General features: G+C 28.3%; 1 protein-coding gene across 1 annotated transcript in view; it reads right to left on the reverse strand.

The window, feature by feature from the left end:
- Positions 1–7001: 7001 nt before the first annotated feature.
- Positions 7002–17353, reverse strand: part of LOC107454708 (uncharacterized) — a 248392-nt gene continuing 238040 nt past the window's right edge. Inside the window, exon 5 of the mRNA XM_043050141.2 lies at positions 7002–8786. Within this exon, the coding sequence (XP_042906075.1) occupies positions 8683–8786 (104 nt within the window). The 3' untranslated portion in view covers positions 7002–8682. The remainder of the gene's footprint in view (positions 8787–17353) is intronic.

A 17353-nucleotide genomic window follows, 5' to 3' on the forward strand; every position in this document is an offset into this window, starting at 1 on the left:
GGGGTTAAAGAGTAGCTTTATTAATTCAATGATAAAATTTAAGAAAAGAAACAACATAAAAGAGGAATTCCACAATATTTTATTTATAAAACAGGTAGATAGGAAACAATGATACATAAGTCGAAGGATGGGGATTTAAACATATTTACATGAAAACATTTGCAGATAACTTTGATGAGGTTATCATTTATAATGAATTATAATAAATCTAACATTTCTCATATAATAAAACTATAACATCACAAAATACAACCATCTTTGTTAATTCAATGATTTTTCTTTTTATTTATTTTCATTTTGAAGATTTTACAACACTGCGTAAAAGTTTTTTTGTTATCACGATGATAGAGGGCGCTACAGGAACTAAGTGATTTGTTTACACTTAAAAGTGTACTTCAAAAGGGTATTTCAGCATGCATTAAAGCGTCATTTGGGAAGACGGGGCATTTTATAGGAGCAATTAATGCTTACTAAGTCAATATATATTGTAAATGGGACAGGAGGATTTAAACACTTGGATTGAAATAGGCTTTGATGAAGTTTGGTCCTTACTCAAAAGAAGCTGAATTACTTATATTTTTCTACAAAAAAGAAACAGAAAAAAAAACAAAAAAATTTAAAAATAATAATTTGAGTATGCTCTTAGGAAAGTAAAAACTTAAAAGGAACTGTGTGATTACCATAACTATAAAGTTTAAAATTCGACTGAAATTTTTTTAACCATTACTTGGTGGCTAAAACCTGTCAATATCCACCAAGTAAAGACATTTTTTTTTTATCCATCACAAAATTTTCCATATTTAATCTAATGAGTGCCAAAATTTATATACTGTGCTTACATTATAAAAAAAATAATCCCTCCATTTAAAAACTCGCTGATAATTTTGCGAATATTATATTGAGAATATTTGACTTATTTTCAGAGCTATCAACTCTGACGTCGCAAAAGTGAGAGCCCCAATTTTTTAAAAATATTTTTAGCATTAAAAACATTTTAAATTTTTTTATAAATATGGTTAAAATATTTGGAATTAATTAAAATATATGTTATGGAGGTCCTATTTATGAAACCAATAACAAAATTTCAGAGCATAATTTTTTCTTCTTTAAATGCTTTTTTTTTAATTTTTTTAAAGGCCAGGGAAATTCGCAGTTCTGAATTTTATATAAATTATTTTGTTATTATTTTTTTAAAAATTTTTGCACGAAANACTCTGACGTCGCAAAAGTGAGAGCCCCAATTTTTTAAAAATATTTTTAGCATTAAAAACATTTTAAAATTTTTTATAAATATGGTTAAAATATTTGGAATTAATTAAAATATATGTTATGGAGGTCCCATTAAATTTATGAAACCAATAACAAAATTTCAGAGCATAATTTTTTCTTCTTTAGATGCTTTTTTTTTAATTTTTTTAAAGGCCAGGGAAATTCGCAGTTCTGAATTTTATATAAATTATTTTGTTATTATTTTTTTAAAAATTTTTGCACGAAATTGTTTGCTATATTAAAAGAGTGAAAAGCTATTTATTTTTCAATTAATCGGTCACATTGTAATTATAAATTTACAAATTTTATAAATAAAGTAACGAAGTGCAAACAATAGCTAAATTTTCATGATTTAAAAAAGGGCTCTTCTTAAAAAATTTTTTAGATTTTTAGAAATAAGAAAAAATGTTTTTAGCAACCACTTTGTATTTCAATATTGAATAAACCTTAATGGTATTAGTAAATACAAATAAGTTTTATATATGTAGCAGAAATTAAAATGCACAGTCACTTTATGAACACAATATAAATGAAAAACATTGTTTATGTGTACGATTTTTAAAGATAAATTTGAGTACGAGTTTTCTTGTTTTTTTTCCTAAGCAAATGTATAATTTTTTGTCATTTTATCGCTTGATTATTGTAAATAATATTATAGATATACATAAAAACACAATAGTAGAATTATAAAATAAAATAAAACCAATTTTCTTAATGAGAACACATAAAGATTCTCTTTAGGACACACATCTTTACGAAGTGATATTTCATAATAAAGAAAAATTATTCTACGACAAAAATTACTCTTTATTGTGTCTTTATTACTAAAAAATAAAAATTCAATTATATATACATACATAAAAAGTTAGATTATTTAACAGTGCTGTTATAGTTTCTTTATGCACACAATTAACTTTTCAAAGTCTCTGAATTTCAACCGATGTTATTCAGCTGCTTTTGAGTAAAGGTTAATGATGCATATACATACTTTGTTTTTTTGAGTGAAAAATATATAAGAATGTTACAGTAAAACATCTCTTGTTAAGACATTGAAAAAGGGATATTATTAAGAATCAAAATGCCGGATCACGCTTTTAAATTTCCCTTTCAATCTCCGTTTTATGTTGTGGCGGCACAGAATACTGTACCCATAAAAGGCGATTGTCTTATTAATTCTCTATCTTAAGACATTAATAAACAATAATATAGTCACAAAAAATATTTATTAAACATAGTGGTGTGCTTTATTATCTAAGTAAAGTAAAATATATTCTCTTTTAAACTATACTTACGACGAGAAAGCTGCCATTACTGGGCAATTCGAAATGTAACATTTAGAATGTGCTCCATAGGATTTTAAACGTTTCTAGGGTTCTTTTTCAAATATTTTGAATTTATCAGATTATTAAAAATTTAGAATCAAAATCTGCAGTCACATTTTTCAAGCTTTTTTTTTTTTAAAGTTTTAGTTGGATTCAATTATTTATCCAATCAGCTGAGAGATGAGATACGTCATCATACATATTTATTTCACAGACTACACATCCCCCCCCCTAAAATTAATATTTTATCACACCTAAAAGATTACTTCGTCGAAAACAAAACTCTTCTATTTTACTTTCCAGGAAAGAAGGAAAAAAATGAATATTATTTGATATTATTTTATACTTGATATTATTTTATACCTGATATTATTTTATACTTGATATTATTTTATACTTGATATTATTTATTGTGATATTATTTTATTTTAAAATATATTATACATTTAAAAAAGATAATTTTTATCTGCTGAAGCATAACTTAACTGAATCGAAAGCTATGAAAGCTGTCTTTAGAATTATCGATTACATTTTAGTTCCTAAAATTGTCTATAACAGAAAAATAAAATATCACCAACTACCACTAATATCAAGAATTGTATATATTATAGCTTGAATAGAGACTTTCCCATTTTGTAACTAAATGAAGTGGTAGTTACAGATCTCCTTATTTCCAGAAGACAAAAAAAGAAAAAAATATTATTCTTAAAACAGTTTTGCTGAAATTGTTTAATTGGCAAATATAGCAGACAATAGTACTGTGTTGAGCAAATTACATGGTGTATTCATATTTTTTTCAGTACGATAAGTGAAAAAATTAAATATATTGTTATTTAAATCATTGCTTTTTATCATCAGACAATTCTCATCAACACAAGGCATTAGATATTAATTTTAATACTGTTACTCAATAGGGTAATAATATCCCGTTTTATGCATTTCATTTTTAGTAATCATAACTTATTATATAAAATATATGTTCAGTATTAAAAAATATTTTTTCTTAAATATTAATTTTGGTTTAAAGGCATTAATCCAGCTATAAGTTTGTGATTTTAACTTTTCAATATTTATTCTATAGAGTGAGATTGGTTTAAAAACATTAATCTAGTTAACTTCTGTAAGTGTGTGGTTTCAGTTTTTCAATATTTACTTCGCAAATTGAGAATCATGTCTTAAATGATATGCAGTTTCGAAATTGTGTTTAGATAAAGCGTATAGGTATTATGATATAAATATATCATTTTTGTTTTGTGTGTTATGTATGTTTAAAGTAAAATCAAGGAATATAAAAAAAGGAATGAAGTATCTGAAAATGAATGAAAAATCATTCATAAAAATATCATTAATAAAAAGAATTATAATAAGTTATAAGGGAATGAAAATCTATTTAAATTTTGTCATTAATGTTTTAAGTGCAGTTATTTCAAATAATTAAGATAAAAATCATGCTTGTTTTACTAAAAATTATAATACATACTGAAGCAAAGTTAAACAATCAATTTTTGTAGAATAAGTTCATCTCTAAAATGTAATAACTGATTTATAAACAATTAAAATATTGCATCAAAATATTGGAATGTTCAATAATTCAGTACAAATCTGAAAATAAAGACTTAGCGGTAAACATAAATCTAGAAGCAAACATAAGTTGTCTAATAACAAATATAAAATTCTTGAACGTACAATATAAAGGATAGCCACTATAGAACAACCGATTTCAAAAGTAAATCATTTTCAAACAGTTCGAAATAAAAAATTGAAACATTCAATTTATTGATAGAGAAAGATGCAAGTTTAATACATACAGTAATAAAAGTTGCTAACAGATGTCGCTGTAAGCTTTTCACAACAGCAACGTAGTAAAAAGTGGCCAACTAATTGTGTTATATTTGAACTCTGTCTTAGTACTCCTAGACAGTGTGCAGTGCTATTATTTGTGTATGCTTTTAGCCCATTGCAGGGTTATAAATATTTTTTGGAGGCAGTCTGAGAAATTATATTCGAAAATGATCTTAAAAAATTACAACTTTCACTGTATCTTCTTTAATCTGCAAGAATTTGAAAATTATTTAATTTTGAAATTGAATTTTTAATTCCTGCCTCCTTTATTTTGTTCACGTAGCAAAGACACTTGGATATTTAAACTTGCAACGTAAAAGAAATTTATAAAATATCACAGCAATAAATATCAGTCAAAACTAAACATTTTAAAAAAAATTAGTACAAAATTAGAAATCAATAATTCAATTTTAAATTAAACATTTCAGTTTTAAGTTAAAACTGTTTGAGTAATGCTGAAGGCTAAAAACACCAATAAAAAAAATAATAAAAAATTATTTAATCTTACACGTTTATTAATCTTAAAATTTAGATACATTTCTTATAGCTTTAACATGAACGGGTATCATTCATGGCTTGATATTATTAATTTCCATAAAGTGTAGTACACTTATGCAATATAACAGATATGTTTGTTTTATCACTTGGATAAAATATTATATTAAAACTTTAAATTTTGTTAAATGCAACATTTATTATTGATGATGTGTTTCATACAACAAAATTAAAAAAAATATTTTAAACAATAATAATTTTTAAAGATAATAATTATTAAATGTATTAAAAATATTGAAATTTTTTTCAGGATCAGTGTTTTGAGACCATTTAACTTGATAAGCTAGTAAAAATATTAATTTCATATTCATGCAAATTTACAATTAATTTACATAGTTTATTTATAGTTTGTTTATACGTGTAAATTTATATTTTCATTTCATGCGAATTTATATTTCCCCCGGAAGGAGTAAAAAGAAATTTTAAAGCATTTCATTATGAATTTTAAAAAAAACTTTCTTTTTTATTCCTGTTTTATATTCATAAAAAAATCGAGCCTATTATTTTCAAATTTGCAAGATACAAAATATCTTGAAAGACATATGCGTTTGGTTTAAATAGACATTAAACATTTGTAGCCTTTTTGAGAAAATGGAGTTATTAATTATAACTTTTTTATTATCCTTTTTTTAATCTAAAATTACAGTAGTTGATAGTATGGGAAATTCAACTAAAAATAAACACGTGTTTATTAATAATGAATTTTACGCTTTTAATTATCTATATATTTTTCGTTATCAGTAGTAATATAAAACGAAAAATTTATATATCAAATGAACTTTATTGAATTCTCTTAATGACCAGTGGATATAAAAAATAAGGCGTGATAATTCATAGCTATTAAAGAAGAGTTTAAATTGTGATTTATATGTTTTAAAATCAGAACTAAAACTCAGTTTTAACTACATAAAATCTTTAGATAGAATACTTTATTAAAATAAGATATGTAATAACATCTAAAGTGACAATTATCAGTTTGATTATGCGTTAATAACATACAAGTATATGTACTTTAACAGTGTCTGACTTGCATGAATTTGTTTCATTTACACAATCAAAATGTTAAAAACATTCTGAGCTTGAGAGACAAGGCAAGCATTTTTTTCTTTCTTTAAACTAAAAGATATGTAAATATGATATCATTGATATGTTCAAGAAGTTACCGAATAAAACAAATTAATTAGAAAGTTTTATTTGAGTTTATATTATAAATGGGAATTCATAGATTTTGTTTACGTATTGAAATGTTTTTAATATGTAGTAACATTTCACTAGGCAACCAAATGTTATGTACATAATAACAAAGGCTTCACTTATAAGAAAACAAACATTTGTTTTCTTAAAATATATGTTTCGGTGTTTGGAAACATTTCACCAACCAAGTTTTTTTCGCATCTGTAGAAATATTTCACTCCATAATTAAATGTTTCAACACATAGGTAAGGCAATCTGTTAATAACTAACGTTTCTTATCAGTTTAATCTGTGTTTCAGTCTGATTCCTTATATTTTATTTTTAATTACAATGGGGAACAAAGTTTGAAGAGATAGATATTTTCGCGACGCTGATTTCAAATATATCAGTTATAGTCTACTGTTATTAGGAAATTTAATAATATATTGCCAACCAGGATATTTTGAAAATTCACTCGAGTGAATTTTAAGTGTTTCCACTTCTCTGTTACATAAGGCGTGGTAGGAAGAAGCTGATAATACATTTCAGTTTTACATACCCTCCAACTGCTACGGAATTTCCGTAGTTTCAGAAATATTCTTTTCCGACGGTAGCAAAATTAATGTCTTAATATTTAAAAAAAAATTATTTTATCGTAACTTGTCCACTATTACTTATAAAAGTGCAGGCCATAGGGCTAGATTCTTAAGTTCTGATAAAAGTTTTATGAGAGATCCATTTGCTTTAAAAATTTCTAGTTTGGTTCGCTACCACTAGAAAGAATTATTTTCAAAATCCTCATAAGTTGGAGGGTATGAGTTTATGATGTGAAGTCAAATGTTTTTGGTCTTAAGTGTTATTTTCAAAGGAGCAGACAAGTGTATATGTATGTAAATAAACTTATACGTTCTTTATTAACTATTATATTCAGAAATGCCATTTCGAGGAAAAAATATTTAATTTTCGGAAGAAAACTAATTTCAAATTTTAAATCACCTTACCCAAATTAGGTAAGATCAAGTATTTACTTAAATACGAAAAAAAAATGTATTTACCAGTGTTTTCAATAACTTTATCAACATAGAGGCCGTTATTGATTCGTAAGATAAAAAAAAACTGGTATTAAAAATTTTCCTTTCCACTTTTTTTCAGAAAGTGCAAAATATCTCGGACTACTATACATAATTAACAGATGTAACATGTATCTCCCGTAAAAAAATTCGCAAATATATATTTTATAATCAAAGAAAAATTCTTCCGAAAAATTGTAAAAACTAAGTTAAATATTCCTGTGGTATTAAATCGAGTGAAGCTGCTCCTTTCTTAAAAATACAATGCCGATTCCAACTAACTTTTGTGACTAACTGCTTATTGCTGTTACTGTAAATTAATTGTTTAATTGTTATTGAAGGATTTATTTATGGATTTAGGTAACGTAAGAATACTTTTAAATTTTAAATATATGAAAGCAAATTCTTTCATAATTATGTTATGAAAAAAGGGAGTTTTCAGAAATTTTTTATAGAAATTTTTACTTTGAAATTTTTGTATAGAGCTATTCAGGATATATTAACATTTCTAAAATTTTCACGTTAAACCCTTATATAGCTACTCTTTTTTAGTAATACTATATCAAAATATTATTTAAAATTGAGATTGATTTATAAAAAAAATTCATTTCGCTAAGCTAGATCTAAAAGAAAGTCATATAACTTATAATCTAAAATTAATTTGATTTGTGTGGGAAGGTTGGGGGATTTTTAAAAATTTTCCGATTGGCCACTAACTTTAACTTCTGAATTTATAAATATCCGAATTTATAAATTCAAGTAAACGCATTACAGAATGATCAAATGAAAGAACTCATATCCCACTAGAAAAAATAGTTCTCCTGTGTTCTTGACCCTACGCGGACCTTCACTGTTACCCACATTTATGTAAACAGAGCCCTCTTCATTGGTGCTTTTTTTTTATTTCTAAAGTTATCAACAGATGGCCGCACAAATCATAGGTGGAAAAATAGCCGTCCATTGACAGTTAAAAATTATTGATTTAGGTGGGAAGCATATTTCCCACGGACTTATAAAGGGATAAGTTGTAGAGAATTAAAAAGTTTTCTCATGAGAATAAATACAAAATAATCGTGACAATCATAATATTTTCAAAATATTTTTATAGTTAAAATCAAAAAGTTAAAAAGATCTAAAGAGTTGTTTTTAAATGTGGTTCGTAAATTGTTTTTTTAGCATTTGATCTACATCTCTCAAGTTTTGCTAAGTCAGTCACTGCTTTAAATATACTTGTTTAAAATGGATATGACTTGATAGGAGTATAATATTTATAAATAATGCAGTTAAAATGGAAAAAAAAAATCTTGGAAGCCGATTTTTTTTGGAATATTTCGCATTTCCCTGAAAACTGAGAACAATATGGATATGTAGTAGTTTAAGTAATTGTTTGTAACAGTTTTAGAATCTAAATTTGTTTTCTTCATTCAATCTCAGTGGAGGGTGTGTGCTGTTCAGAAAGGTCCCATCCACACTGGATCTGATTTAGGACTGTATCCAATGAGATTCCGTTCCAAAGAGTTGGCCAACCAGCTCTTCCCATATTTTTGTTTACCATCTGAAAAATAAAAAATTGTTAATACAATGCAACTAATCTAAATTTCACATATGAAAACGAATGTTTTATTATTATCATACAGTGCAAGGAACAGGTGGCAAAGATGTCATTACTCATTGATTAGATGCTATTACTTATTATAATGATTAGATGTCATTACTTTGCGCAATTCATCTAAATTACACACATGAAAATGAATGTTTTATGGATTTTGCAAGTAACAGGTGACAAAGATGTCATTACCTATTGATTAGGTGTCATTATTTATTATAAATTGTAAGTATACGTAATTCATCTAAATTGCACACATGGAAATGAATGTTTTATTATTATCATATAGTGCAAGAGCACTGGCATTTGCAAGTAACAGGTAGCAAAGATGTCATTACTCATTGATTAGATGCCATTACTTATTATAAATTGTAAGTATACGCAATTCATCTAAATTGCACACATGAAAATGAATGTTTTATTATTATCATATAGTGCAAGAGCACTGGCATTTGCAAGTAATAGGTGGCAAAGATGTCATTACCTATAGATTAGGTGTCATTACTTGTTATAAATTGTAAGTATACGTAATTCATCTAAATTGCACACATGAAAATGAATGTTTTATTATTATCATATAGTGCAAGAGCACTGGCTTTTGCAAGTAGTAGGTGGCAAAGATGTCATTGCCAATTGATTAGGTGTCATCACTTATTATAATGAATAGATGCCATTACTTATTGTTAATGTGCGCAATTCATCTAAATTACACACATGAAAATGAATGTTCTAATATTATCATATAGTACACGAGCACTGGCGTTTGCAAGTAACAGGTGGCAAAGATGTCATTACCTATTGATTAGGTGTCATCACTTATTATAAATTGTAAGTATACGTAATTCATCTAAATTGCACACATGAAAATGAATGTTTTATTATTATCATATAGTGAAAGAGACGCCAGAGCTACGTCTTAGTATAGAGTCTAAAAAGTTTTGTACGCAAATACACTTTAGGTACGGTTGGTTATTATGAAAATGTTCCCGAGTCGCATTGGCTTTTGCAAATAACAAGTCGCAAATATGTCCTCAGTTATTGATGAGATGTCATTACTTATTATAAATTGTTAATATACGCAATTCATCTAAATTGCGCACATGAAAATTTATGTTTTATTATTATTATCATATAGTGCAAGAACCTGAGAACGCCAGATCTACGTAAAATTACTAAGCCTAAACATGTTTCTACGCAAGCACACTTCAGCAAGTAAGAACGGTTGGCTATTAGGAAAATGTCCTTGAGTCGCACTGGCTTTTGCATGTAACACATAGCAAAGATGTCATGATTTATGTCATATTATAAAATATCTTATATACGTCAGTAGGAAAACTATTTAAAGTTGTTTTCAACTTAGCCAGACAACCATCTGTTGGATACCCTTTAACCGTTTAAATGCCAATGTTCCATTTTTGGAACATATCTCATCTTTGAAATGGTAACTGAAAAATTTTAATTTTATGCTCATATAATTGGAGGAGGTGAATATTCCTATCCACCAGAATGTATCAATAATATGAAATTATCTAGTGATATATATCTCGTTCTGAAATTAACCAGGTATGTTTTGTAACCAAACTAGTTGCTAAATGGGGAAAATTTTCATTTCATTTTAATGCAAACTTGCTACCACATTTTACACTAAGGCACTTTACCCAATGCTGAAAAATAAGAGTCCGGTACGAAAACTGTTAACACAATGTCACAATTTGACGAGTAAGACTTGTCAAGCATTGATTTCATATGAATAAAAAGTGGAGGCTAAAGTATTTCGTTTTTAGTCTATTTCAGAAAGAGATCATGTAGTAATAATTCTTCGACCTTATAAACGGCAAAGCATTTAGTGAATGTAAGATGTGGAATTTTGTTAGCTAATCAACTAAAAAAAATTCATATCATTCTTAATAAGTAACTTAATACTAGTTTTTTATTGGGATGTTTTCTCTTCAGAATTCTTAATAAATCGGACTCCAATGTAGACAGGACTTCGACAGTATCACTGCATTTTTATGCAGATGGTACTGGAATCGTCGTGAGCTGAGAGCTTGTCCATAATCTAACATTTTTTGTTTTTAATTGAGTGACAAAGTTCACTACACGCGTAAAACACATGGTTTTTCACAATATGTATTAATAGATTAATTAAAAGAATTTTATTGTTGCGGAGAAAGAAGAGATAATTAAATAAATCGTGCCCGCATCTTTATGTTGAAAAAGTTTGCTAGTTCATAATCTATTTTCTCTTGTTGAGGGAAAATTCCATTACATTTAAAACAAGTAGTACGAATACTAGAATACTAATTGAATTTATCAAAAGAATTAGTCTTATCAGTTCACAGAAAGAAGTGATGATGTCTACATTAATTGCGCTACTAATTAATTGTGCTATTAATTGTGCTACTGAGAATACTAATTTAATTTATTCAAAGAATTAGTTTTATCAGTTCACAGAAAGAAGTGATGTTGTTTACATAAATTGTGCTCTTTTCTTCAAACGAAACTGAGAATACTAATTCGATTTATTCAAAGAATTAGTTTTATCAGTTCACAGAAAGAAGTTATGACGTTTGCATAAATTGTGCTCTTTTCTTCAAACGAAACTGAGAATACTAATTTAATTTATTAATATAATTAATTCCATCAGTTTAGAAAAAGAAGTGATGACGTTAACATAAATTGTGCTCACCTGTAATCCAGTCTTTTATTGAGTCAAAATTTCATTACGTTTAAAACAAGTAGTACGAAAAGAATTATACTAATTTGATTTATTAAGAGAATTAGTTTTATCAGTTCACTGAAAGAAGTGATGATGTCTACATTGATTGTGCTCTTTTCTTCAATCGAAACTGAGGATACTAATTTAATTTATTAAAAGAATTAGTTTCATTAGTTCAAAGAAAGAAGTGATGACGTTTACATAAATTGTGCTACTGTCTTTCTGTAAATAGTTTTTGCTCATCTGTAATCCAGTATTTTATTGAGTCAAAATTTCATTACGTTTAAAACAAGTAGTACGAAAAGAATTATACTAATTTGATTTATTAAAAGAATTAGTTTTATCAGTCCAGAGAATAAAGTGATGACGTTTACATAAATTGTTTGCATTTTTATACAAATAATTTGTGTCTTCCTGCAAATAAATTTTGCTCGCTCGTAATCTAGCGTCTCTTATTGTGCGAAAAAGTCCATTACACTAAAAAACAAGTAATACGGAACCTTAAATATTAATTAGATTTATTAAAAGAATTAGTTTCATATTTTCCGAGGAAGAAATATAAACTTCAAAATAAGAGAGAGAACTTCATAATGGATGATTATTTCTGAAACTGTCGGGTCTTAAGTTCATCAGACTTAGAGAGTAATATGTTTACAAAAAGAGAGTTTAGAGAGCGGAAAAAATATATACATATAAAACGAAACGGTGTTCCCGTTTCCTTTTCAGGGAATTAAAGCGTCCAATTTCATTCTCTGGGGATTATCTTTTGGTGAAGGGAGGAGTAAAAAAGAACATGCAAATAACAACTCTCAAATCTCCGTTGACACTTTTTTAACGCCCACTTTCAACTCATTATTTATTTTCCTTTTCAACATTATTTATACAGCACTTCATATCGTCGTTATGAACTAAAGTCTTATGCATTAAAACAGGAAATTGTCTGGCAGCAGAAGGGAACAGGGATAAAAAAGGGAATATTTTCTCGTTAGTTATGGGGATTTAAAAAAGGACTTTATGAATGATTATAATGGTACTTGTGTTTAATTTCTTCTCATTTAAAAACACAGATTTTTTTTCGAATGTACACTGATCAATAAAAAATATCTCCCTAAAGTAACTTTTGTTTTAATGATCGAATTTTCTCAAACAAAGTTCTAATTTTATTGGTTCAAAATGATAACCTCAAATAAGCTATTTAATTAAGTTACAGTTATGTTAAGTTATACATGGAATTGTCTTGGCATAGAATAAATTTATAATTGTGGCATAGAATAAATTTATAATTGTGGCATAGAATAAATTTATAATAGTAAATTAGCAGTCAGTTTTCAACAAGCTACAGTTTTTATGCCATTTAATAATATATTCCTAACCTTGATTTTTTAAAATCCATTGGAGTAAAATACCAAATGCCCCCACTTCTCTGCTACATTGGAAGTGGTGGGAATAATATATTTCAGTTTATGATGTGATGTACGCGAAGGTCATATGTTTTTCGTCTTATGTGTTACTTTCAAAGAAGCAGAGAGGTGCACAATGATTAATTTGAATTCGTGAATTAAGCAAAATAATAGAAACACTTTTAAACTATATGTAAACAATTTTCTTGGCAGAAAATGTTTTAGACAATTTTATACTTGCTTTTATAAATTAATAACTTTTATAAATTCTGTCCTTTTTACAAATGCAAAATTTGCACTAAGCGAAAGGAGGGTAGAATGTTAAAAGCTGATTGCATAAGTACAAAAAATAATTTGCATTATTGGACCTATAGACATTTTAATAATATCATAAAAATATATATTTCGAAGCTTTACGTGAATTTAAGACCTCTATTAAATTTTTCTCAGCCAAATGAGAACCATAAGCACAAGGAAAACTATATTTGCAATGCCCTGTGAATATTTATTTTACTAATTATTAGCAAAGATATAAAAAAGTTTACTTCTCATTTAAACATTCAAACTAGATGTTTATATACACAATATTAAGAGGGATTTTAACTGCCCAAGTTTTTTAATATAACATCAAAAGAAAATGGATATTAATTTCAACTAAGTTTTGAAAGATTACTCTTATCTTACCAAGATGATAAGATAACAGGAAACCAAATTAAATAGCTTTTCTTTTGAAAAGAAATAAAAAATTTCAGACGCTCTTTAATACTTTCAAAGATGCTTCAATGATTTTCCAAATGAAAAGAGAGAGAAAATGGCGTATTGAATGTTCAGAGATGGCGACGTGCAACTTGAAAAATTCTCTTTCAGTATTTTTTTTTTTTAGTCTTATGCAGAAAGGAAAAGCGCAGTTAATGATCCGTTATGACATATGCCCATTTATATTTGAGAACATTTGTATGTATGATTTTCATATTTGTTTGTAAAAGTGTCTTTTATCTTTGGCTTCATTCGTGAAATATTGCATTCTATTTAAAGATGGCAACCACTTTGAGGAGATTAAAATATCGTCAACGAAATCTGTAATAGTGAAATTCTTTTTTTTTCCGGCCATGGCAGATGCTTGATGACTAGTTTGATATTCATTGATTTCTTTTTATAGAATTGAAGAGGATTATTAATAAAGGACATTACTACTTATTACTGTGGTATCAATTTTAGTGCGTAATTACATGTATTACATTAATTTCTTCGTTGTTGAAAACAAAAGAATTGGCTGTCTAATAAAACATTTCTAAACAATTTACGTCTGATTTTCAATTAAATCTGAAAAAGTTAGAATAATATCCTATGATAAGCTCTTAAAATTCGAGCAAAATTGCGCGGGTGTAAAACGACGTTGTGAGGAAATCTTTTCCGAAAGAAAAAGTTAAATGCTAACTTTTAATGAAACAGAAGCAAAATAATTCTTTTAAGTAGATTCTGGATCGGAAAACTTTCAAGTTAATGCTGAACATTCACCAGAAAATGAAAGTGCCTTGATCAGGAAAGAATTTCGCGAATAATATAACTTTATGTGGCGGATTATTCTTCCCTTTTGGAATTACTGGTGAAGTACTAGAGTATTTCTTTTTGTTTTGTGCTGGAGAAGTATTGACCCAAAATTTTTTTTCATGCTATCTGGTTACGGATTAGTTTCATTGAGAAAAATCCTCACGGGTTAATCACCAAATTTGTCTTATTCGAAAGTTTCTAAAGGAATAGGATCAAAATACACTAAAGAGCCAAAAAAACTGGTATACCTGCCTAATATCGTGTAGGGGCCCCGCGAGTACGCATATGTACCGCAATACGACTTGACATGGATTCGATCAATGTGTGAAGAAGTGCTGGAGATAATTGACACCATGAATCCTGCAGGGCTGTCCATGAACCAGTGGGAGTAAGAGGGGGTGGGGATATCTTCTGAACATCACGTAGAAAGGCACCCAAATATGTTCAATAATGTTCATGTCTGGGGATTTTGGTGGCCAGCGGAAGTGTCTAAATTCAGAAGAGTGCTCTTGGTTCTACTCCCAGAAATTACCATTATTGAACATATTTGGGGTGCCTTTCTACGTGATGTTCAGAAGATACCCCCATCCCCTCTTACTCCCACTGGTTCATGGACAGCCCTGCAGGATTCATGGTGTCAATTATCTCCAGCACTTCTTCACACATTGATCGAATCCATGTCAAGTCGTGTTACGGCACTTCTGCGTACTCGCGGGACCCTTCTGCGCACACGATATTAGGCAGGTATTCCAGTTTTTTTGGCTCTTCAGTGTACAAGGTACCGGAACATTGATTGAGCAACCATTATAAAACATGAAATAATTTAAAGGCGTCATTAATGACATTCTGAAGTTTTTTCAGATCTTCAAACACGTTAGAGTAGGCTGCGAGTGTAAAATCTTAATTTTTCCAGTCAAATCTTTAAACGAGAATGTTTATAATAGAAAGATGCTTAATTCGAGGACAACTAGATAGATTCCACGTCTCCAACATTACAGAAATACTTCAATGTTTACGAACATGTTACAATGGGCTGCATGCATAGGACCTTAATTTAGTCAACAAAATCATTTAAATAAGACAATTTTAAACTATAAGATGTTGTGACTAGAAAAAAAATTGTAAGAAGCTGAATGTAGCCTCATAATTTTACTGACATATTCTAAAGTCGTTTTTCTCAAAATTCATAAAATGTCAGTACGCAGTGCCAGTTCACTATTCTTTATGGAACAATTTTTTAAAGTTTTTTTACAACGTTTTGATTTTAACCCTCTGAGAGTTAGTCTTGGCTTTTTCCAAACTATCAGATGCAGGCATTTCAGCATGAAAAACCCCTGATTTCTCTATGTTATTGATTGGGAAAATAGTTCGTGGCAGGAAGCTTTCAGTACAATTTTATCCAAGGAGTTAGCGCTTGGAAGTAAACAGTATGATTATAAGTACAGTAAATTTAACCCTTTGCACTCCGAGTACTTTAAAATGATATTTGAACTAATATAAGCAGTAAATCATTTAAAAAAACAATACAGTATTTTTATGATTTTTAAAATTCTTAAAATAATTTGCTAATTAATTATTAAGATATAAAAAGTTTTAATATTAGAGTGGTGACTGTTACTGGCGCATCAGAGACGCAGAGATGAAATACTTGCACCGAAAAGCGAATAAATATTTTCGAGTGGTAGTTTTTTAATGTGTGATTCTTGGTTTAATAAATTCGATTTATCAAACCAAGTTATTTAATGATTCGATTATCAACCACTATTTCTAAATAATTCGAAGGCTTATGTAATTCACCAATTTATTACAGTTATGTCAAGTTAAACCTTTGAAAAAGTAAGCAAAATTCGCCAAATCTCTAGCAAATTTCAGTTTGTAGTTTTTTTTACAGTTTTTAAAATTATTTTAGCGTGTCTGGAGAAGTTGGCATCTTTGGAGACGACATCGGAGTACAAAGGGTCAATTTAAAGATATCTTCCTTAACACTATGTGTGTTATGAAATTATTGATACGAAATTATGGTGAGAAATTATTCGAAGACGGCACTTCCTTGCAGCACTCTGGAAAGGAGGCTTTTAAAATATTGGCTAAATTAATCAAAATTCTGAAAGCCTTAGTTTTTAATTTTCTATCATACTATAAAATATTTTGCAGAAAGCGTAGCAGTTGGAAGCTCTGAGTATACCGTCCAATTAAAAAAAAATAGTGCGTGGAGTCCCTCCGCGCGGAAGAAGTTAAACTTCGTAACCTGCGACGTTAATTGTAGAAGAATCAGAAGTCGTAGAAGGATCACTAGTTCTATTCAATGACTCTTTTTCCTGCTCCGCTCGCTTCCGTGCTCTGTAATAACGGTAATATTGTGCATTTTTCCCACGTGGACCTCTTGAACCACTGGAAGTGCTTGTGGTTGCCTCATCGTCTCGCCATGGAAAATGTATTTGTATTAATAATGTATGTGAATGTGTCATAATGTAATTTCAAAAGAGAAAACCTAACAATTAGTTGATATTCACAAGAGACGTACCTTGACATAACTTTAAATCCGTCGCATTGCCCGTGTGATTGTTTTTACTCATTTTCTACAATTGGGTATAATATAGCCTACGTCACAGGTTGTGTTGTTCCTACTAAATTTAACCCATGAACGGCATTTTCTGCGAGCCTAAGTTTTATTGCATTATTAAGAAAAGTTATTGAAACTAAATACAACTAAATAAACAACAACAACTAAAACAAATAACAACAACTACTAATAACAATAACTAAATAAACAACAACTAAATTCCATTCGTTTAGCATTGCGTCATATGTTGTTCCTACTAAATCGAAGTAGTTGTGTTTTTTTC

Source organism: Parasteatoda tepidariorum, chromosome 10 (genome assembly GCF_043381705.1).
Source record: "Parasteatoda tepidariorum isolate YZ-2023 chromosome 10, CAS_Ptep_4.0, whole genome shotgun sequence".
Taxonomy (NCBI): Eukaryota; Metazoa; Arthropoda; class Arachnida; order Araneae; family Theridiidae; genus Parasteatoda; species Parasteatoda tepidariorum.